General features: G+C 49.8%; 1 protein-coding gene across 2 annotated transcripts in view; it reads left to right on the top strand.

The window, feature by feature from the left end:
- Positions 1-1,047: 1,047 nt before the first annotated feature.
- The window catches only part of AP3D1 (adaptor related protein complex 3 subunit delta 1), a 67,344-nt gene continuing 44,097 nt past the window's right edge, over positions 1,048-24,294 (top strand). Inside the window, exons 1-5 of one of the 2 annotated variants that reach the window (XM_061600645.1) lie at positions 1,048-1,564; positions 16,607-16,702; positions 19,116-19,196; positions 22,118-22,198; positions 23,781-23,888. In XM_061600645.1, coding sequence (XP_061456629.1) covers positions 1,469-1,564; positions 16,607-16,702; positions 19,116-19,196; positions 22,118-22,198; positions 23,781-23,888 — 462 coding nt within the window. In that variant the 5' untranslated portion in view covers positions 1,048-1,468. The remainder of the gene's footprint in view (positions 1,565-16,606; positions 16,703-19,115; positions 19,197-22,117; positions 22,199-23,780; positions 23,889-24,294) is intronic. The other variant, XM_061600646.1, reaches the window with a different exon arrangement.

The raw sequence follows: 24,294 nt of genomic DNA, 5'->3' as shown, positions 1-24,294 counted from the left end.
TTGGAAAATTCTGCAAATTACTTGGGAAGATAGGCGGACTAATGTTCATGTATTGGAAGAAGCAAAGATCACCAGTGTTGAAACAATGATCCTCCAACATCAACTTCACTGGACTGGCCATGAATGCCTGATCACCATCTTCCAAAGCAGCTACTTTACTCCCAACTTAAGGATGGAAAACAGAATATCGGTGGACAGCAAAAGAGGTTTAAAGATGTTCTCAAAGCTAATCTAAAAAAAAGTAACATAAGCATCAAGAACTGGGAAGCTTTGGCCCATGAGTGTCCCAATTGGAGGTCGGCCATTATCAAAGGTGCTATGGACTTTGAAGAAGCACGAGTACAGGGCGAAAGGGACAAACAAGCTAAGCGGAAGGCACGTCAAGCAAATCCTCATTGTGACCATCTTCCATCAGGAAACCTATGTCCTCACTGTGGGAGGCTGTGTGGATCCAGAATTGGCCTCCACAGTCACTTATGGACCCACCGCTAAAGACCTTATCTTGGAAGACAATCTTACTCGGCCACGAGTGATCGCCAATGAATGAATTAGTATTAATGATATTATATTTTAATATTATAATGGTACTGTTATAATGATTATTTAAATTAAGATCACGCTTAATTAATTGGTTATATTAATATTAAAATGTTATTTTATTCATTATATGTTGATATCTAGAAAAATGCTTTATTATTAACAATAAATGTAACACTATTAATGATACTAATAATTATATGACTATAGTATAGTATAACATACATATAGTGCACTAATATAATATAGTGTAGTACTAATATAACCTTATATATAGCTATGGGAAGATTGGGGCGGAGCAAAGACGGAAGGGGCGGGGCTCAAGTGACGCGTCGAAATCCCCCAAGGGCGCCCAATGGCAAAAGGGAAACGGAGGAACCATCGAAATGACCGTGGATAGAGTGGATGCTCCCCGTCCCGGCATGACGCATCTATTCCTTCCAAGCACCAACCGGGCGTGACGTGGCCACCAAACCTCTCCTGCCCTTCCCTCCTCCCGCCTCTATGGAAAGGAGGACCAACCCCTCTCCCGCAAACGGACATCGTCCAATCGGGGGCGCCTCGTCAATGCCTGCGCGACCCCAGCGTCGGTGCGTGGTTCCCGGGCGCGACGCCCCCTTTCCCTCCCTCTCTCCGTGCGCGATGACGCGCCTGAAAGGGGCGAGGCCCGAGCCCTCTCAGCTGACCGCCCGCCATTTTGTCGGCCGCTCTGGCTCTTCCCCCTCCCGGTCAGAGAGTCGCCGGCGGGGCCTGAGCCGTGGGGCGGGGAGGATCCCGTGGGGCGGGATGTGAGCCGGCCTCCCCTCGCCTGCCGCGGCCTCCTTCGTTGCTCCCCCCCGCCGCTCCTCACCGCCTTTTCTCCCCCATACATTAAACCGGCGGCATCTCCGCGCCTCTCCCCTCGCCCACCGTCGCCGGGGCCTGCCTCGCCATGGCGCTGAAGATGGTGAAAGGCAGCATCGACCGCATGTTCGACAAGAACCTCCAGGACCTGGTGCGGGGTATCCGCAACCACAAGGAGGACGAGGTGAGGAAGGGGGGGGACACGAACGTGAAGGCTCTATTTCTCATGATTCTGATTTGGAGGAGAGAAAAGCCAAACGTTAAGGCTGTAGTCCTCATGATTCTGACTTGGAGGAGAGAAAAGCCAAACGTTAAGGCTCTGGTCCTCATGATTCTGACTTGGAGAAGGGAAAAGCCAAACGTGAAGGCTGTAGTCCTCATGATTTTGATTTGGAGGAGGGAAAAGCCAAACGTTAAGGCTGTAGTCCTCATGATTTTGATTTGGAGGAGGGAAAAGCCAAACGTTAAGGCTGTAGTCCTCATGATTCTGATTTGGAGAAGGAAGACAACCCAAATGGGAAGGTTCTGTTTCCTGCAATTCTGACTTGAACCGGGAAGAGTGAAAGGAAAAACGAATGCGAAGGTTCTAGTCCGCATGAATTCAGTTTGAGCAAGGGAAGGAGGAAAACAAATATTAAGGGTGTAGCCCTCAAGATGATTTGAACAGGGGAAGCTGGTGTTACCTGAGTATATATGGTCAGCTGTTGCTCCGGTTGGGTCAGTGTTGTCTGCATGCAAAACAGGCACTATGGTTCTTTATGGAAAAATTAAAGCAAGATACCAGTTCTCATAGTGGTTATGAATAAAGGGCTGGTTTAAATAGAAAGCTGCCTTATTAGCCAGTCTGTGTCAGTATTGCCTACACTGACTGACTCTCCAGGGTTTCAGATAGGAGTCTCTCCCTGCCCTATCAGAAAATGCTGGAGACTGAATATAAGTAAAGTAAGATTCCAGTCCTCATGATTCTGAATAAAAGGTTGTATGCAGAGTCACACCATTGGGCTTTCTGGGTCAGTGTTGTAAACACTGACTGGCAGAGGTGTCTTTCATAGTCCTACCTGGAGATGCTAGGGATTGAACCTGGAACCATCTCCGTACAATAGCTCAGTGATCTTGTCTGCATGGCAGTTCATTGAACGACGCCAAAGTGTGCTGAAGGGCATTGCGTTATTGTCCTTTTAGCTTTCAGCAGGTGGTGCTCTTGATTTCTGCGGAGAGTGCTCCACGTGGAGCCATAGTTGGGGGAAACTGTTTTATGATCACTGCAACCCGAAAGGGCAGGGATAGGGAACCTGGTGCTCTCTAGAATTTGCTGGGACGACAGCTTCCTTCATCCTTGACCACTGGCCATGCTGATTGGGGCTGATGGTAACGGTGAGTTCGGCCCCAGAATGGACAGTTTCTCCATCCCAGCTCTAGAACAAAACAGAACGACGCTTTCAGTGGGATAGGAATGTGCTCGGAGTGCTGCTGAATCATGCCACCAGCATTCCTGTTGGTGGTGCAAACATTCCCAGCTTTGCAGAGAACACTTGTGAGAAGTGGTGGTTCTTAAAGCAAACACGCTAGGCTGGCGGTGAGGGCACACTTCGTGCGCGGAGTGAGAGAGCCACGGGTTATGATCATCGTCAGAATTTATATATCGCATTAAAGACTGTGCATGGGAGAACTTGTGGCTCTCTAGATGTTTTTGGACTCCAGCTCCCATTCAGCGGCGGTCAGAGAAGACTGAATAGAGGAACAGAAAAAGAACCTGCTGGAATGGGCCAGTCACCCATCATAGTCCAGCGTCCTGCTCTCACAGTGGCCATCACTGCCCGTTGTAGGCAAAAAACCATCTGCAGAACGACATCCTTGCATTGTCATTAATATTATTAAATTTCTTACCTGCCCTTTGCCAGAAGATCCCAGGGCGGCTCACAAGAGTATTAAAATGCAATGTTAAATACAGTGTGAAACGAATTGCATTCACAACTAGAGAGGGTCCTAAAATCATATGCATCTCAAAGGCCATGCTGAAGAGCTGTGCCTCCAGCACTCTTTTGCTGTATTGCCTGCCTGTAAAGGGAGGAACTGGCTTATGATTCCTGCACAGCAAATGAGCTTATCTGCCGGTTGCTGGGAATTGCAAGTGGGGAGAGTTTGATGTCGCACTCGAGTCGTGCTTGCGGGCTTCGCAGAAGAGGCATCAGGTTGGCCACTGTGAGAATGCTGGACTAGGTGGGCCCCCTTTGGCCTGATCTAACAGGCTCGTCTTATGTTCACTCCTATCCTATCTATTTGGAAGCAAGCCCCTTTGAGTTCATTGGGAGTTTCACCCAGGGAAGTAGCTACAGAATTGCCAATTTTGCGCATTAATGGCTGAGATGAGATCTAACTGTAATGGTATTTAGCGTTTGCATAGCTCAAAACTGTGTTCCCTGGACCACCAGTGGTTCATTAGCTTCATTCAGGTGGTCCACACAGCATGCCTGTGAAAATACAATTAAAAATAATAAAGCATCTAGCACAGCACGTGACAATTACTACAGCGGGCAAAAAATAATTAAATGTTCTGCCAAGTTCCTCAGCAATTTTCAAGTGGTCTATGGAGAAAAATATTTGGGACTCATTGACGTAGTGCATTTCCTATGTATTTTAAGTGGCTTCCAGTAATCATTCCAACAACCTTGTAAGGTAGGCTGTCTTTGTTTATCCCCACATTATAGATCAGGAGTGCAGGTGCTACGTACATTGTGCTAACATCTTCCTCGCTCATCTTCTCCAGCTGTCCTGTTTTCTATCCATCAGAATTAGACATATTTCACCAGTTTGGACGTAGGATTTGAAGCAGAGGGGAAATAGTTTACACAAGGCTCACTTGGTGAGCTGATTGTTGAAGCAGCTGCAACTTTTTTTTTTTAAAGGAGCAACCAGTCATAAAAGGAGGTTTATTAAATGGAACTTCCATATGAGAGGCCAGTCTACCTTTGAATTCCAGATCCATGGAAGCAAACAAAGCTGGAGAGGATTGTTGCTGTTGTGCCTTGTTTCTGTGGGCTTCTTTGGAGGGGGGTAACCTGGTTAGCCACTGCTGAAAGAGATCCTGCAGACACAAAGATTCATCTTATGGGACCTGGTTTGAATTTGATCTTTTTCTCCTTCCCTTTGGGGAGGGCATTCTCCTTTGGAGCTATTCCATAAGGCAGTATAGGCAAATCTGCAAGGTTGTGTGCCTCTGGGCATGTACGGAAGACAAAATGGCGCTCTAGCAGTTTCTCGAGCTCTCTAAAGGGAGACATTCTCTTTGGTTCAATCTATTATCTTTCCGTTTTCCAGGAAATGAGAGGGGTGTGTGTCTTTTTCTAATGAAGATGACGCAAGGACCTGCAATGTGTTGCTGTTGGGCAGCAACTTCCATCATCCGTGACCCTTGGCCATGCTGGGAGCTGGAGTCCAGCACCCCCTGAAGGACCACGGATGTTCCCCCACGCCCGCTCTATAACAGGCATTCCCCTCTCTTATTATCCCAGTCGATCACTGCGCTCTGCAGGTGAGGGTCTCCTGCAGATACCATCTTATCAGGAGGTCCGTTCTGCACAATATAGGAAACGGACCTTTAGTGTGGCGGCACCGACCCTGTGGAACTCCCTGCCTCTGAATATTAGGCAGGCGCCATCCCTCCTATCTTTTCGGCGCGTTTTGAAGACTTTCCTCTTTCAACAAGCCTTTTAAGTTGAGACCTATCCCAGTCTGTGTCGGAGTTGTTTAATATGTTTTTTTAATAATGTTTTAACCCTTTTCTAAAGTTTTTTTTTAATGTTTTTAACGCTGTTTTGTTTTAATGTATTTTAAGATCTGTTTTTATGATGTTTTAAAGTGTTTTAGTGCTTTGTTTGCCGTGCAGGCTCCTGCTGGGAGGAAGGGCGGGATACAAATGAAATAAATAAATAAATAAATCTGGAGGACCACACTTTCCCATCCTTGGTCTGTAGGCAGCAGGTCTCCAGGGTTTCAGGCAGGGGAGTCAGAGATGGGGATAACTGTGGCCCTCCAGATGCCGTAAGACTACAACCCTCACACACACACCCCAATCTTCCTTGGCCATTGGCCATGCGGGCTGATGGAACAAAATGGGAGTTGGGAGCCTGACAGCATTTGGAGGGCCGCAACTTCCCCATCTCTGCCCTAAGGGAAGATGGCGGAGATCGAGCCCAAGAGGTTCTGCGTGCAAGCATGCCCTCTGCCACCGAACGACTGCCTTTGCCCCACGGACGCTGCCACCTTCCTCTTTGCAAGAAAGTTGGGAATGCCCCCTGGCTGACAGACCGAGAGCCAAGAGGAACCACCACAGCTGTAAGAGAACGGGTGGGGTGGATAAAGGGAAATTAGAAGAAACTTGGCGGGGGGGGGTCTCTGAGAACGAGAGCAGACGGTTTAAAAATTGCACCAAAGCGATGTTGTCCTTGGGGGCTCAGCTGTGATTAAAGAAAATTTAGGTGGATCGGAATGCTTGAATTTCAACAACATTCTTTCTTCCCGCTCCGGTTTCCTGGCTAATTTTTAAGCTGAACGCTTGTCAGGCCCTAATAAAATGTGTTGTATTATTAACCCGCTCATTAAGAGGACTGAAGGATCTGGGGAGTTAGCTGAGAAAAATCCCAAACTACTTCTCAATGAAGGGGATCATGCCGGCTTGGCCGTATCCAGACCCATTTGGGGGAGCTCTCTGTATCGGAAGACGTCTGGCTGGAAGGACAGCCAGCTGGAGATCTTGCCGTGGCCCCTTGGAGAGCTTTGTGTCTCTGGCCTTGCAGTGTTTGCATTCAGAGGCTTAAAACAAGTGTCGATTGTGTGAAGGTGTAGATCCATCACACCATTTTTATCAGGAGGGAGGTGGCGGTCTGTTGATACAGGGTTTTTATCAGCCACCCTTGATGAGTTGCCAGCAGAAGGGGGCTGTTCTGCAGTTAGCAGCCCCTCAGGAAGAAGGGAGACTCTGTGCTAGGTACATATGCGTTGGAACACAAGCATCAGGTTTGCAACCTGAACAATATGTAGGGACATCATTGGAGGCCACTGATTCATAGGGTCGCCATAAGTTGTGATCGACTTGAAGTCACATAACAAAGGAGGCTGATTTATATCGAGTCAGACCTTTGGTCCCATCTAGCCCAGTATTGTTGACACTGATTAGCAGCAGCTCTCTAGGGTTTCAAACAGGACTGCCCTACCTGGGAGGTGCCGGGGATTGAACCTGGGACCTTCTGCATGCAAGGCACTGAGCTCCGACCCTTCCCCAAGGCTTGTAAATCATCGTGTGCTTAGGCACCTCTTGCAAATGGGGGGAGAAGACTCCAGGGAAGCGAGAAAGAGCCTCCGCCCCCTTCATTCAGTTCTCCGTTCCTCATTCTTGAAATAAGGGTGTGAGCCGGCGGTGGGCAGAATGTGTCATGTTGACCTTGGTTGCGGTTCTTGGCGCCTACAAAAGGGGCATGCGGCATCCTCTGCCTGCTGCGGGGGTAGAGGTGAGGTGCCTGTTTGGGGAGCTCTTAATGACTCCAGAGATGACGTTGCGCTTCTCATGGCGCTGAGCCACCTGTGGGCTTCTGATCAGGAAACTAGTCATTCCCCTCCTTTTTTAAGTTTTTTGTTCATGTTGACTGAAGGATTGATTCCCAGCAGCAGATAGCAGGGCTGCTCCCCCTGTGAGCGTTTACTTGCAGACACGTCAGCCCAGTCCATCGGGAACCCTCCAGGAGAGGTTCATTGCCCCCTTTCTCCCCCAGCTGCAAATGAAGATTTGACGAGGGCTGTTAGCATTTCGTGCCCAGACCCACACGGTGCTCATCCAGCGCACTGTGCCATAAAGAGAAGACTGTAGAGTAAACTTACAGCCTTGGTGTCGGAAATTAACTTCGAAGCCCCTTTTGGCCACGGTTCGTTTATGGCACAGAATTCCGCTTCCTGAAAATAAACTTGGCGAGTGCGTTTTGAAAACTTCCCAGCCTTTACGACTCGGGTGGTGTGGAGTTGCAGAATGAATTGCGTGGGGCATTCTGTCATCAGAGCCCCCCACCATGGATTCCCTTGGGCATCTCCCCGCCAGAAAGCGTACCTGGTGTAATTAAAGCAGAGCTTGGAAAAGTTACTTTTTAAAACTATGGCTCCCATCAGCCCCAGCCAGCATGGCCATCGCTGGATTGGGCTGATGGGAGTTGTAGTTCAAAAAAGTAACTTTTCCAAGCTCTGAATTAAAGCATCTTCATGTTGCGCAGGCGTCACCTTCAGAAAGGGTGCGGCAATCAGGGCTATGGAGTTGGTACGCCAAACCTTCGACTCCGACTCCTCTATTTTTCTACTGTCCAACTCCACCCAAAATTGCTTCTTGTCAATCAGAATTTATTTGGAAGTCGGAGTCGGTACATTTCTTGGGTTTTAGTTGGCTAATGCTCCCCGTGGGACAGGGGTGTGGAATCTTTTTCAGCCCGAGGGCCACGTTCCCTCCTGGGGAAGTTTCTGGGGGCCACATGCCAGTGGAGAAGAGCAACAGATGTAAATTTCACCTTTGTGTAGTAGGCTAGTTTCTGCCCGCTGTCATGCACCTCCCTCTCTATCTGGGCAAGCAAGAGGCCTTATCAGCATTCAGGGACACATCCCACCCAAGGAGGCAGTGACGCAGGGCCGGTGGGGGGCGGGAGGACATGCCCTTTGAAGAAGGCATGACCTCGGGTCACGGGGGGCTCGCTAGAGAGGCCGGGTGGGGGGTCTGCGGCTCCCCCTGCGCAGTTCCTTTGATTCCCTTCTGGAAAAAAATGCATGAGCAGCTTCGCCGCCCGCTGTCCCCAGCAAGAAGCACCATCCTAGCTGCTGGAGTTCTCTGTCTGCCTGAGCGGTCTGTGGCAGCAGGGAGAGCTGTAGCCCAGCAATGGCTAGAGTTGGGGGAGGCCTTCCATCCATCCCTCTTCTGGTCCAGGGTGTGGTCAGCAGCCATCTTTGAGCTTGTGTCTTGACTGCACTGAGTGAAAAAGTGTGTGTGTGTGGGAATCCAATTATTGGAGTGCCTGCATCCAGAAAACATTCTTTGTCTATGTTGTTGACACACACACACACACACACACACACACTCTGTATTTCTCATAGGTGACTTGGCAACTTTTTTAAAGCTCCTAGACCATGGGCGGGTTGCCTCAGTCCCAGGGGCCAAATGCGGCCCTGTGAGCCTCTCTGCCTGGTCCTTGGGACGCTCGCCACAGCCCCTTCTCCCCAGGACATGGCCCTCGGCAGGCCTGCTTTGCATCCCGCTTGAGGGTGTCTGCCTGGCTGGCGAGGCTCCTTGGTTTCTGAGCACGGCCTCTCACTGGCTTGGGTGGAGGATTAGAGAGTGGTGGGTGTAGACATCAGCCTGCTGTGCATAGGGAAGGGTCCCCTTCATGGCACCACCCACTTTTGCCTCTGACCAGGTCCACGTGGTCCCCTGAAGGTCGCCCCAAAGGGAATGCAGCCCTTTGGGGTGGAGGTCCCCCATCTCTGTGCCCGCTGCTCATCCTTCCTTAATCCCTCGCTATGCCTGTTCCCTCCCCAACCCCAAACTTCCTGTCTCCTCCCAGTCCACTCTTTTCTCTCCGGCATCTTGTTGGCTCTTTTGCTTTCTCAAGCCTCCCCGTCCCTCCCTTCTAGGCCTTTTAACCTTCCCCCTCTCTACGATATCTGGGAGTCCTCTTGGAGAGCCTTCTGGCTAAAGGGCAGGCTACCCATGCCTTAGATTAATAACATCTTAATTATTTTTTTATTCAGAAAGGATAACAAATTAGAGTAAAACTATTGGAGTATGTTGTAGGTCACTGTGCTTCAGCCTTGGGCCCCCAAATGTTGTTGGACAGCGACTCCCATCGTCTTTAGCCCTGGCTAAGCTGACTGGGGCTGATGGCAGTTGCAGTCCGGCAACCTCTGGGACCCCAAGGCTGAAGGGCAGTGTGGTAGATAGCCACAAAGGCCACACGGCGTTACAGAGTCTTCCTCTTCTCTTAGACCTATTTGCCACAGCGATAAGGGCCCTGTGCCCTCCCATAGCTTGGACTGCGCACCCCGTGACTCCGACCGCTGGGCTGGTGGAAGCTGGAATGCCACCCTGCCTGGAAGCACCCTGCCAATGGCTCCCCACCCCCACGGTGCAGGTTTAGGGCTCCAGAATGGCCTTGGCCCTTTCTCTTGTAATGCGAAGGAGGTTTGCTGATCTCTCGTCACGTTTCGGCTGCTGCAAGAGCTGCTGTTGCTCGGCTGGCACAATTTGAGAAGAAATTCCTCCTCTCCCCCGCAAAGGCAGTGTGCGCTCTCGAAAGGTGTTGTTGGGTTACTGAATTAGACTTTGTTAACTAAGTGTGCTAAATATCACACCTGACTCTCAGCAGCTTCATATGACAGAGCAAAGTGTGGTTTTTTTTGGGGGGGGAAGGTGTTTTGGGAGGTTGGGGGAGGGCAAGAGAAGCTGGAACCTGGGAACGGAGGGAGAACGTTGCCTTTTGTATTCCTGGCTGTCGTCGCAAGGTTTTATTTGGTGCTCCTGGTTTCCTTTTCCGTTTGCTCGACGGCCTCAAGCGCACTTTCTTCTCCCAGTTAAAAAGCCTCCCGACCGGAAGAGGCCTGCCTGCATTGGCCACCAGTGGTAAAAATGGCCGGATCGGCAGGGGGCACATATCAGTGGTGGGCGGGACCAGGAGCGAAAGTGGGCGGAGCGACAAATGTAAATTCTAGCATTGCACGGTGGGGCTGGTCTCTGCACGCTCTCGCACACGCCCCTCTCTGTAGTCCATCTGAGCAAGAGGCACGATCAGAGGTCAAGGACACATTTCCGGCCGGGGAGAGGGGGACATTTGAGGGGGGTGTCCTGATAGAAAGGTGTGAAGGGCCACATATTGACTTGTCCATGAAGTGCTGTGGCACTATATAAATTCATTAGTCGACTTCTATCCCGCCCTTCCTCCCAGCAGGAGCCCAGGGCGGCAAATAAATATCTTAACCATAACCAGCCACATTTTTGCCCATTACGTGTGGCCTGAAGAGATGGACACTTCACATCCACAGACAGACACACTACCGTCGCCATCCCAAACAAGAGCAGCAGCTCTTTCGGCGAATGCAGGAGTAGCCAAGGACGGAGAACTGGATAGGCGCCTGACGGCTCCCGTGACATCTGTCTTCTCCTGCGGCGACACGGCCATCAAATATTTAGCACAAGTTAACAAAGTGTCAAGGGATCCGTTGCGTATCGCACGAGGGGGATCGTTCAGCTCGGACGGGATTGTGAAACTTGACCGGCTCGCTGGCGGATTACGTCGCTGAAGTTCTGCATTCAGTCGTTTTTACCTTTTGTTGTTCAGAATTTTTTTTGTTCAAATGCTGCTGGCCTCTTTTTCTTACATTGGAGGGAAATAGTGGCTATTGGCCTCCATTGGGTAAAGGAGGCTATTGCCTTGGAAAAGACCCCTCTAGCCTGCTGCTCTCTGGTCAGGAGGACTCAAAGAGTTAGTGCTCTCTTTCCAGAAAAGGTGGCGTTGTCTCTTTTATGGTAGAGGTGGGTAGACCTCAAGCTTGAGGGATCTAGCAATATCAGAAGCTGCCCTGTTATTGAGTGAGAAGTCAAATGCTGGGGATTGAACTCAGGACCTTCTGCACGCAAAGCAGTTGCCCTTCCACTGAGCGATGGTTTCCCCTTAAAAATAAAGTAAGATTCCAGTCCTCATTATTCTGAATAAATGGCTGATTTAATACAATTTAATGTTTCAATAATGATATTATTACAGTTTAATACTTGTATATGCTGCCTTATACCAAGTCAGATCACTGGTTCCTCTAGTTCTGTGTTGTCTACCCTGACTGGCTCTCCAAGGTTTCAAACAGGAGACGTTCCCTGAAAATGCCTTCTGCGTACAAAGCAGGTGCCCTGTCCCTGAGCTGCAGCCCTTCCTTTCCCCTCAAAATCCCATCAGCTGGAGCAAAATAGTGACTTAGAATAAGGCATAGATATTACACTTTGACTTAAGGAACAGGGTGTCTCCGACGGCACATCTTAGGCCAGAGGTTTGTTTCCAGTACCAGAGCTGAGCTCCCAGTCCCACCATGCAAAAAATCAATTTCTGGTTTCCCCCCAAACTTCCTTTGCTTCAGCAGCCTAGTTTGTTTTTGTTTTTGAGGGGAGGGAGGGGGGGAGAAGTTGCGGCTATTAAAGAATTGGGAATTAAGAAACCCTTGGTCATCTACTGCAAATCACCCAGAGATCTACCTGTAGATCCTGATCATTATTTGTTAATTTGTCTACCACCTAATACCAGAATAGGCTTCTTAGGGGACAGGTTTGATATATATTATATACTTATAGCTGATCTGTAACAAATCGGAAGTCAAGTTCTTCTTTTTATTTTTGTTGTATTGTTTTTGTTGTTTGATTTTGTTGTGTTTGTTTTATGAAAATTTGAATAATAAAAATTATTACAAAAAAAAAAAATACCAGAATAGGCTTCTGCCCATCCCTGCTCTACGGAAGCAAATTGTATTTGGTCCTTTTTTGTGTCTCCCTCTTTACTTCCAAATACCTCAGGAAGGTACATGTGGGGTTTTCCAATTGTATTCTCACAGCTGACCCTGCAAGCTAAGCTAGGCTGTGACACAGTGGCCCCGGTCACCTGTCTCCGTAAGCCATAGTTAGCAGTTTACTCTGAACACACCAAAGAGGGCTCTTTTGCTCCACTGGCTTGCACTAGCAGAAAACAAACCATGATCCCTGGCTTAGTGTTGTGTCCAAACCAAAGTTTGTGGTTTGTTTCACCTGACAAATCACGATCAGTAAGCCAGCAAGAAACCTTGGTTATCGAGTGTGGCTTTGTTGAGAGAACAGCAAGCCGCGCTCCCTGGTTTGGATGTAACTCTAAACCAGGGATCCATGGTTTGTCTCCTCCCAGCATGAGCAAGGAGGGGGGCAAAGCGGGCATGATTTCAGTAAGCTATGCAAACACAGCCAGTGGCTGGTCTGAAGCAGGGGTGAAGGGCACCCGTGGCCCTCCAGATGTTGCTGGACTACAACTCCCATCATTCCTCACTAGAATGATGGCTCCCAGGGCTGATGGGAGCTGGAGACCAGCAACCTCTGGAGGGCCATGGGCGTTCCTCACCTGCAGTCTAAATTTATCCAGAGAATTCCACAACTGCACAAGGACTTGAGGAGCTGCCTTGCCAAAATCCAGCATATCATTTTCCAGTGTGAAAGGCAATGAGCTGGCTGAAGGAGGCTGTTCACGTACATACAAATTCTGTTGCACAGTTGCTGTTTTGCATGCAAAATCTTATCAGCTGGCAATGCCCAAGCCTTGTGCCATGGGAAATTGGATTCCTGCGACCCCTCAACATTCCCTGGCCCAGGAGGCTGCCTGTTGCATCCCTGCATGATTTACTGGTCTGGCCACACTGTCTCCAGGAGAAGGAGACAGATGAAGTCTACTGTGGTAGCCAGTTGTCAAGGGAACGTATCCTGAGTGATGCTTCCTGTAGAGCAGTTGCGGGGAACCTTTGGCCCTCCAGATGTTGCTGAACTACAACCCCGTCAGCCCCAGCAAGCATGGTCAGTGGTCAGGGATGATGGGAGTTGTGGTTCAGCAACAGGGCCAAAGGTTCCCCACGCCTGCTACAGAGAATCAGTGGGTGGGTTCCTCTGATAGTAGGCAATTCTCAGTTTTGTTTACTCTAGCCCAGAGATAGCCAACAAGGTGCCCTCTAGATGCTGTTTGACTACAGCTCCCGCCATGACCAGGCAACATGGCCAATGGCCAGGGGTGTTGGAGTCCAGAAGCATCTGGAGGGGGGGGCATTGACTAGTCCTTTGGGGGCATAAGGGTGAGGTGTCTATCGAACCTGGAAACGCAAAAAAGTGTGCTTCTGCAATTGCAAGTCCAATGAAATGGCCAAGTAGGACCATACCAAGTGTAGCTAGCCTTGTATTGTCTCTAACTGGCAGCAGCTCTCTGGGGATGTGGGCAGAGGATGATTTTTTCCCATCACCGTCTATCTGAGATGCTGGGGGCGGGTTTGAATCTGGGACCCGCCGCATTCAAAACATGTTCTCAGTGGTGGTTCGCTCCCTTCCCTGGAATCCTGAAAGGGGCTGACTATAAGTGAATGTGGGGAGTCTGCCTTTTCCCTTGACTTTCAGCAGCACTAGGAGGGTGCCTGATGTTGGTGCTGCTTCAGAGCACTTTGACCGCTTTGTCTCGGTCTGCCCTTTCAGTAGCGGCCTCACATGCGGTCCGTAGAGTGGCGGAATCCCATGACTGGAAGCGCGCTGAGCTTGTGTCAGCATTATTCAGAGGAGGGGCCAAAAGGGCCTGTTGCTCTTGAGCATGGGCAGGAGGGGACTATCAGTAGTATAAACTGCAGGACAGAATAAAATAAGACCGCTGTAAAGGTGACTAGGCTCCCAGCACAACCCTCCCTATATACCCTCCTCGTCCTCTATAGACAGGCATCGGGGGAGCGGCCCCCAACCATCAGGTCAACCTTTTATGAAGGGTCCTCTTTTTTCCCCTTGAAAAGCATATAAATACCTAAATCATCGGTGGGCAACCTCTGGCCTGCAGGTCTGGTTGGGCCCGGTAGCGGGTCCTAATTTGGCCTGTGAGGCTGTTTTTCCCCCCAAGCCACGCCCACCTGTCCTGTGACATCATATTGGATTACTGCAGCCCACTTTATCTGGGGCAGCCCTTGTGCACAATGGCGGCGGCTCGCTGGGGTGGGATGCTGCCGCCATGTTTCATTCTGCACGATGTCAGTGCCACGCTAAAGGCCCGATTCCGCCTACCTGTTGTAACTCCGTCCCATTGCATACCAACGGGCACCTTCTCGACTGTCTCTTCGGCCCCTGCTAAAGGCATTTCTCTTTCAACAAGCCTTCGAAGTGGACATTTGTATCCCGGTTGGTATCTGTACTGAATATGTATGTGTGTGTATGGGGTGGTGATTTAAAGTGTTTTTAATACATAATTGTTTTTATATATGCGCCTGTTCAGTATGTTCTTACTGTAGTCCATGTTGCGTCAGGATGCCCCACAGGCAGCGATTCATACATGCAATAGGTGTCTGACTGGTGGTGCCTGCCAACTCCCATCTTTGGCAGACATGGAGGTGTATCAGGTCATTCCTGGTGCTTCCAAACCGTCAACCTTCAGAGAAGATCACCAGCTGCGTCGCTGGGTGAATTTCTGGCTGAATTTCATGCCTCTTTGTCAATCTGATCCAGCATCCTCGCAGTGGCCAGCCAGGCCCCCCCATTGCAAGCAGGACCTGAGCTCAAGAGCAGCTCTCCCCAGCTGTGACTCCCAGCAACTGCTGTTCAGAGGCACCCTGCCTCCAGTTGCAAAGAGAGAGCATAGCCCTTGATAGCCTTATCCTCCATGTCCCCCGTCTGAAACTCTGGAGAGCCAACAGAGGGCCCATCCATACCTAACTGCAAAATCCCATATTTGGTTGGTGGCCTTGAAATCCATACATGTCCTCTTTGTGGTCGGGTTATTGTGAAAACCTGATTATCAAGCATCCGTACGGGTGGGCTTTTTGTTGTCTGAACTGCCTTACCACTGGCCATCCCCCTAAGTCCACCCCTTTTCAGTGATTAGTCCATAATGGTCGTTTGCTTTTCGTGGGCTTTTTTGGAAGAGCGCAGAAACGTATATCTTTTTTTAAATTCACACGCATGCAGAAGTTTGTGGATGTGCTATGGGGTGGGAAGGAGACGGGGGGCTTGGCATATGACGGAGGAATGCCCATGAACCACCTATTGCAGGAAAGTCTGCGGCATTGCGTCCGAGCACATGGATGTTAATGCGATTGATTGATACGGGAAAGCACCTTGGCTTTTGGGGGGTATTTCTAATGCGGATTTGTGAACGTGAAAATCCGTACTAGCTTGTGGATGGCGGGGAATTAATGAGGACACAACAAGCAGATTATACGGGCCCAGAGAGTACTGAGCTAGATAGAGCAAGGTCTGATTTGGTGTAAGGCAAGCTTCCTCTATTCCGATTAAATCAGCCCGTTGTTTAGAATCATAAAGACTGTTGTCTTAATTTTTTTAGGGAAAGGACCATAGCTTAGGAGTAGAGCGTGTGGGTTGCATGCAGAAGGGCCCAGGGACAATCCCGAATGGATCTCCAGGTAGAAAGACTCCCGGTCTGAAATCCTGGAGCGCTGCTGCCAGTCAGAGTAGACAATATAGAGCTTTGTTGTTGTTACGTGCCTTCAAGTCGATCACGACTTATGGTGACCCTATGAATCGGCGACCTCCAAGAGCATCTGTTATAAACCACCCTGTTCAGATCTTGTAAGTTCAGGTCTGTAGCTTCCTTTGTGGCATCATTCATGGGTCAATTTGGTATGAGGCAGTTTGGTATACAGCAATACCTCAGTTAAGGAATCCTCCAGGAACAAAGCTTCTTTTAAGGAAGGCTTTTTTAAAGGTGAAACAGAGCAACTTTGCTTTGCTATGAATAAACTGACCAGCCTGTGTCTTTGCTTTGCTAGAGATAAACTTTCAGGCCTGTGCCTTTGCTTTAAGGTGAAACTGACCAGCCTGTGTCTTTGCTTTGCTAGAGATAAACTTTCAGGCCTGTGCCTTTGCTTTAAGGTGAAATTGGCCAGTCTGTGCCTTTGCTCTGCTATCCATAAACTTTCACGCCTGTGCCTTTGCTTTAAGGTGAAACTGACCAGCCTGTGTCTTTGCTTTGCTATCCATAAACTGACAAGCCTTTGCTTTGCTGTGGTGAACTGACAAGCCTGCATGTTTGGTTTGCATTAGAAGAGATCTCTTGCTTTCTCCCAAGGTTGGGGAGGGAAGGATCCAATCCGATTCAGAGGAGGAGAAGGAGGGAGTATGGGTGGGTGCCAGGTAGGCACCCTTGTTGAAGCTGCCCCCATCGTCTATGAGCAGGTGCAGGAAGTATCCTGATTCTTTCCATGTCATTCCTACCTCCGGTACCAAAGTTTCTGTTGAAGAAGTGATGTCCAGAAACGCATCTACTTTGTTAACTGAGGTATTACTATATATTAAGTGCACCCCTAAGGAGGCCAAACAAATATATTTTGTGCCTAAGAACGAGGTGTGCTCCAGTTACCTGACCTTTTGGGGCAATGCTAGCTCAGCAAGAGTCTGTCGATGACCTGCTCTAACCCTTTCCCTCTCTCTCTCTCCCTTCTCTTCCTCCAGGCCAAGTATATTTCTCAGTGCATCGATGAGATCAAGCAGGAGTTGAAGCAGGACAACATTGCTGTGAAAGCCAACGCCATCTGCAAGCTCACCTACGTAAGTGTCCCCCCCCCTCGTGTCAGGTTTCTTTGGCCTGGCCTGTTCAGCTTACCTATCCAGCATGGGGCATTGGGTGGCGCTGCCTCTTCAGCGATGAGCGCCTCCAGTAATTCCCCCCATCCCTCCGGTTTGGACATAGTGGAGGAGGGAGGATTATTCATATATCAATGGGATTTTTTCCCCATGGAAGTTGAGGTGGTGTGCATAGGCCAAGTTGGGGAGCCGAATGTGGCCCTCCAGGCCCCTCTACCAGGCCCTCATGACCCAGGCCGCTCCCTCTCTCCCCAGGCTATACCTCGCAACGCCCCTGTTCTGCTTCCTCCTCAAGTGCTTTTCCCCGACATGTCCTTGAGCTGCGATCGTGCCTCTTGCTTGCCTAGATGGGGGACACGGGGGGGGGGGCGTGTGAGTCAAGTAACATGTATTTCCCCACCCCTCCGAAGAGATGTTTTGAGGGCGGGTATGGGTGTACATAGGTCCCTCTGACATCTGCTGGTTAACAAAGTTAAGACTCGCACCTTTTTCTCCATTCACGTTTGCCTCTGGCCCTGCCCACCACCGGCGTGCAGCCGCAGGAAGTTTGCCCATGAGAAAAAACTGCTGAAAAATGTTCTCCGCCCCTGGCAAAGGGACTGGTATCCAGGCACTGGCCAGACTCGAGACCGGCTGATCTAGTCAGATAGCTGAATATGAGCCAACAATGTGATGTGGCTGCAAAAAAGGCAAATGCTATTTTAGGCTGCATTAACAGAAGTATAGTTTCCAAATTGCGTGAAGTATTGGTTCCCCTCTATTCAGCACTGGTTAGGCCTCATCTTGAATGCTGCATCTAGTTCTGGTCTCTGCACTTCAAGAAGGATGCAGACAAACTGGAACAGGTCCAGAGGAGGGCAACAAGGATGATCAGGGGACTGGAAACAAAGCCCTGTGAGGAGAGACTGAAAGAACTGGGCCTGTTTAGCCTGGAGAAGAGAAGACTGAGGGGAGATAGGATAGCACTCTTCAAGTACATGAAAGGTTGTCACACAGAGGAGGGCCGGGATCTCTTCTCAATCGTCCCAGAGTGCAGGACACGGAATAACGGGCTCAAGTGACAGGAAGCCGGATTTCGGCTGAATATCAGGAAAAACGTCTTAACAGTTAGAGCCATACGACAATGGAACCAATGACCTAGAGAGGTAGTGGGCTCTCCGACACTGGAGGCGTTCAAGAGGCAGCTGGACAGCCATCTGTCGGGAATGCTTTGATTTGGATTCCTGCATTGAGCAGGGGGTTGGACTGGATGGCCTTATAGGCCCCTTCCAACTCGACAATTCTAGGATTCTTGTTGCATCATCTGCATTCTGACTGCTTTGTGGCATCCCTGCCTTTGTTGGGTGGGGTCCCCGTCCCAAACTCTTGCTTCCCTGCTGGGGTCTTCTTGTCCTCCTCGCCCAGCCGGTTGTCCTAAAGCTGCAGAGCTGGAACCTTTTCCAGCCCAAGGGCTGCATTCCCTTTGGGGGGCCAGTGGTGGGTGGAGCTAGAGGCAAAAATGGGCGGGACAAGGAATGTGGCTTTATAGCTTTACTCCTCCCAACCACACAACTGAGACGTTTCAAGACACACACGTCTGCCATCCTCTGACTCAGCAGTTCTCAAACTTTTTTGGTTTGCGGCGCACTGTAAAACATATAAAAATTTCTGGCGCACTTCATGTAGAAAATTAAAAATATATTAATATATTTTAAACTATGAATAAAAATAACTTAAATACAAATGGGTTTCTTCTCATTTTAAATATATACTTTCATAATATTCGCGGCACACCTAGTCACCTCTTGCAGCGCACCAGTGTGCTGTGGCGCACCGTTTGAGAACCACTGCTCTAACTAGACAAGCAAGAGGGCACGTTCCAGCTGGGCTTGGAGCAGGGCTCAGGAGGGGCGTGGTCTAGGGAGAGTCCTGAGGGCCAGAGAGAGCGGGCTGGTGGGCCACATTCACCCCACAGGTTCCCCACTTCTGCCCTAGAGAGCATGGGAAGTTGTCTTGTACTGAGTCAGTCTATAGCTCCATCTAGCTCTGTGTTATCTGTTGTGACTGGTAGTGGTTCTCCTCTTACGGGGAGCAACCAGGGATTGAACCCCAGGCCTGCTGCAGCCCTTCTAACAAAGGGGCTAGTGGCGGGGTCAGAAAAATTAAAAAGTGGTTTTCGTGACTGTGGTGGAAGGTCGGGTCCTCCGTCGGAAAAAGGTTCAAAGGCTCCTGTCCCGTGCAGAGAGTTAATTTCTTTTGGCACGGATGCTACCCAGGAGGCAAAGTATTAAAGGCACGAATGCTTTTGGTTCTGCTAACCGTGTTTAACTGAGAGGGGAATGTCCCAAGGTTGCCTCGGCCCTCGCTGTCCTGACACTCTGGCCTTTGTCCCCTGCAGTTGCAGATGCTGGGCTACGACATCAGCTGGGCGGCCTTCAACATCATCGAAGTCATGAGTGCGTCGAAGTTCACCTTCAAAGTAAGCGGCCTGGTGGAAGTTCGGTCTGCCAAAAAGCCTCCAGGCATTCCCGGAGGCTGTCGTGAAAACGGTTTTCCTTTAAAAGGGCCCTGGCAACTTGGTTGGTGATGGGTAGCTCTCCCTGACGCAAGGAGAGTCATTCCAGGGCATCCTCGTTACTGAGAAGCCAGAACCAGGGCAGTGCATGGAAGTCCACAGTCTGGGTCTGGCTGGATTCTGCAATCTGCATGCATCGAGCCAGTTTGTGTAACTCCTCACCTTTGCAGAATTCGGGTCGTGCTGGTCCTTGGGAAAGGCGATGAACCACCACTAGCAACTTCATGGCGCGTATTCATTGTTAGTCCTACTCAGAGTAGAATACTGAAATTATTTCTTTATGTGTTTATTTTATTGCATTTGTGTACCGCCCCATAGCCGAAGCTCTCGGGGGGGGGGGTTACAACAATTAAAAACATTAAAAACAAATCTACAAATTTAAAAACACATTTTTTAAAAACCAATAACTCACTTAGCTCCGTTAATTTCACTGGGTCTACTCTGAGTAGAACTTAGGTACATCAGTTTGGATCCAACTATATCTCTAGCATCTGAGATTTAAGGGAAGTTGCCAAGTGCTCAAGCGCATTTTCAGAGCCGGTAAAGCTTACAAATTTAGTGAGTTTAAAAAAACAAACCAAAAAAATGGAATTTGTCAATGAGTTGCACTTTGTTTTGTGTCCCTCCCTCTCCCCCATTTTCCAGTCCAAAAACATGACAGCATTTGAAAAAACCAATACAGATATGTTAAAAACCATACCAAAAACATCCGTAAGCATTGGTTGGCGAAGAAAATTCATTATTAAAAGGCCTGTTTAAAAAGTTCAGTTTTCAGGAGACGCCTGAACGAGAAGAGAGATGGTTCCTGCCAAACCTCTATTGGTAGGGAGTTCCACAGGGCAGAACCTGCCATGCTAAAGGCTCGGTCCTTGGTGGAGGCCAACCGAACCTCAGGGGCCATGTGAGGAACCACCAGTAGTGCCCCGTCAGAAGATCTCAGCGATTGAGATGGAACCTAGGGAATCAGGTGGTCCTTAAGGTACTCTGGGCCCAGGTTGATTAGGGCTTTGTGAGTTAACATAAATACCTTGAACCTGCCCCAGTAGCAAATTTGCAAGCAGTGCAGCTCTTTCATGTTGCCAGTAATCTGCTCCTGTAAGCTATCTGGCCGCTGCATTCTGCACTAGTCAGATGCAAGAGCAGTGCCAGTTATAAGCACATTACGGTAATCGAGCGTTAAGGTTACCAGTGCGTGGACCGCTCTAGTCGTGCTATCAGCAGTCCAAGAACGGTCGAGTCGGCGTACCAGCCGAAGCGGACAGAAAGTACCCCTGGCCACAGAGTTCACCTGAGCCTCTAGCAACAGAGATGGATGGCAGAGCACCCCCAAATGGTGCACCCGCTCCTTCAGAGGGAGTGCATCACTATGCAGGGCAGGCAATCGACCGATCTCCCACCAACAAGGCCTCCGTCTTGTTTTATCAACCCTCATCCAGGCCCCGGCCCAGGGCTTGCACAGCCTCTCCTGATTCAGATGTAATGGAAAAATAGGGCTTGCTCCAAACCCCAATGACTGCTCCCAGGAGCTTCGTATAGATGCTGAATAGCACTGGGGACAAGGTAGTGCCCTGCGTCACTCCATAGCGCAAACACCAGCGGCCTGAACTGCAGCTTGTGCTGTCTATGCCATGGCTGTTTCCCTTGCAGCAGTGGCTAGATGAGGACAGGAACCTAGTGCCAAGTCAGAGCCTTGGTCCATCTAGCTCAGTATTGTCAACGCTGACTGGCAGCAGCTCTACAGGGGTGCAGACTTTCCCAGCCCTCCCCAGAGATTCTGGGCATTGAACCCGGGTCTTGTGCGTGCAAAGCAGATGCTCAAACAATGAGTTGTGGCCCTTCCCCCACCCCCCGCAGGCCAACTTTGACAGGTGGGTGGGGCAACCCACCTGGCATCAGGTGGCAACCTGAAAAGGGCTCGCCTTTTAAAGTCAGTTTGCAAGCAGTTTCATTACACAGCGGACCTTTAGCTTTGTGGCGCCTGTCCTTTGGAATTCCTTCCCTTTAAATATTAAACAGGTGCCGTCTCTTACCTTTTCGGCGCCTGCTAAATTATTATGATTATTATTACTACACTTGTATACCGCCCCATAGCTGAAGCTGTCTGGGCGGTTTACAACATAAAAATCAATATACATTCACATTTGGTACAAAGGAAAAGCAATACATCACATTTTAAATAAACGTAACCGGCCAGTAAAGACCTTCCTCTTTCAACAAGCCTTTTAAGGAGACTTTATCCCTTCCTCTTTCAACAAGCCTTTCAAGGAGAGACTTTATCCCAAGTCTGCATCTGTATTGCAATTGCTTTTAAACATATTTTGCTTTAAATATATTATTGTTGTTTGCCATCCTGGGCTCCCTTTGGGAGGAAGGGCATATAAGTAGAAATACATAAACCACTTGCAAACAGAATTCAGAGCACTGGTGCCCACGTCTCTAACTGCCTCGCATGTGACATCAAAGGTGGGGCTGGTGGTTTGGCAGGAAATGGCCTTGTGGGCCAAATGAAGAGTGTTGTTGGGCCTCATTAGCCCTGCAAGCTGGAGATGCTCCGCCCTGTAGGCCGCTCCAGGCATGCTAAGATCAGCCCAGTCCTGTGTCTACTCAGAAGTAAGTCCTCCTGAACTCAGTGGGGCTTCCTCCCAGGTAAGTGGGGTTTGGTTTGCATCCTCAGATGTACTCGATCCCATCTTACTGCGCTTCACCTTGAGTTCCCAGGCAAGGTCACAACAAATAGCTTTTTTAACCATTCCTGAAAACAATGGCAGCGTTGCCTGTTCGGCCTGAGGTACTGACTTGCTTCCCACCCCCATTTAACCACACAGAGGATCGGGTACTTGGCAGCCTCACAGTGCTTTCACGAAGGGACCGACGTCATCATGCTGACGACCAACCAGATCCGAAAGGTGAGCGTCTCCATTCCGCTTGACCAGTGCCTGTTGCTACCGCCGCCGCCTGCTAAGCCTCCGTTTGTTGGGGTGCTTTCTTTCCTGTGGCTTACGAAATGTAGCTTGTGTTGTTTTAAATGGCTGCTGTTAGAGCGGTACGACAATGGAACCAATTCCCTAGAGAGGTAGTGGGCTCTCTGAAACTGGAGGCCTTCAAGAGGCAGCTGGGACAGCCACCTGTCGGGAATGCTTTGATTTGGATTCCTGCATTGAGCAGGGGGTTGGACTTGATGGCCTTATAGGCCCCTTCCAACTCTACTATTCTATGTCCAACTTTACTATTCTATGATTCTTCCACCGTGCCCCCCCTCCCAAGTTGAGTTTGCTGCACTCTTTATTTGGGCAGTTGCACTGTCTAAATCTCAGGGGTCAAAGAATAACTGGTGCCTCCCAGTTTGAGTTTTTTTGGGGGGGGGAATCCGAAGCATCAATCAGTTGTCAAAAATTTGGGGAGGGCTGGAGCTTTCAGAAAGTTGGCATCTGCAGCCGGAATTAAATTTGGTAGTTTGGGATCTATGATTAAAGCTCTGGCAGATTTGCAGTATAATGGCAAGAATCTCTGATTCTTAAAACATGCGCAAACGCTTTCTCTTCTCAATTGTCCCAGAGTGCAGAACATGGAATAATGGGCTCAAGTTGCAGGAAGCCAGATTTCGACTGGACATCAGGAAAAACTTCCTAACTGTTAGAGCCATACGACAATGGAACCAATGACCTAGAGAGGTAGTGGGCTCTCCGAAACTGGAGGCCTTCAAGAGGCAGCCTGTTTGGGATGCTTTGATTTGGATTCCTGCATTGAGCAGGGGGTTGGACTTGATGGCCTTGTAGGCCCCTTCCAACTCTACTATTCTATGATTCTAAATCATTAATGATTACTGGCCACGATGGCTGCTTTCTCCCTCCACCGTTGGAGGCCGTATGCCTCTGAATATCTGTTGCTGAGTGGAATCACGAGTAGAGAGGGTTGCTCTTGCACTCAGGTGCTGCCTTGGGGCCTTCCCGCTGGGGCCACTATGAGGACAGGAGGCTGGATGAGATGGGCCCACTTTTGGCCTGACCCAGCTGTAGGGCTCTAATGTTTTTATGAGGGTGAGACAAATTCATGGCGGATGCAGGCTCTGGATGGCTTCTAGCCAGGATGGCAAAGTCCTACCTCCATCGCCGTATGCCCCTGGAGACCAATAACTGGGAGTTGCCCCATTGGGGCATCCACCTGGCCACCGTGACAACAGGAGGCTGGACTAGGTGGGCCCCCTCGGCCTCATCCAGCTGCTGCAGGGCTCTTCTGACCCGCCAAATGGCATTGCGTGAACTCCGGTGCTCAATCTTTAAAGATGTATTCTCAAGTAACTGGCAGAAGGCTGTATCTCACAGTCATCATACTCGGAGTAGGCCCATTGAAATCAGTGGACGAGACTAACTGAGGTCTGTTAGTTTCAGTGGGTCTGCTCTAAGTAGAACGCAGTCTTTCCAGGTTGGACAACTGAGGGCTCTTTTCTCTCCTCTCCCCCACTCCTTTTTGCCCGGCCCGCTCTTCCAGGACCTGAGCAGCCCCAACCAGTATGACACTGGAGTTGCCCTGACGGGGTTGTCCTGCTTTGTGACTCCCGATCTGGCCAGAGACTTGGCGAATGACATCATGACCCTGGTGAGTATTTGGGGAGGCAGGATGGGAGGGGGGGAGGCTGGCCCACAACGGTGGCCTCCTCTGCTGAGGGTTCAGCCGCTTCTTTTGAAAGCGCTTTGGAAGCTGTTGTCCCATCACGAAGCTCTGCACTTAACTCCTCAAGTGGTCTCGGAACCTGGAAGGTGTGTGTCTAGATCGCAACCTGGCGCCCTCCCGATGTCGCTGGGTGCCAAATCCATCATCTTCATCCCTGATCCTCTGCCATGCTGGCTGCAGCTCTCAATATGCACGCAGAGTCTGCAGCGGCCGGTGCCCATTGAAGCTGGAGAGGCGGAAGGCCGGGCGGCCAACAGCAAGTGAAGCCAGAGCCAATGACAGCAGAGGCAGCTAATTCCAGTTTTGTCCCCATCCTCCACCTCCTCCCTGC

Source organism: Rhineura floridana, chromosome 18 (genome assembly GCF_030035675.1).
Source record: "Rhineura floridana isolate rRhiFlo1 chromosome 18, rRhiFlo1.hap2, whole genome shotgun sequence".
NCBI classification, from domain to species: domain Eukaryota; kingdom Metazoa; phylum Chordata; class Lepidosauria; order Squamata; family Rhineuridae; genus Rhineura; species Rhineura floridana.
Note: the sequence above shows the minus strand (reverse complement) of the source record. Positions and strands in the feature narration are given on the sequence as shown.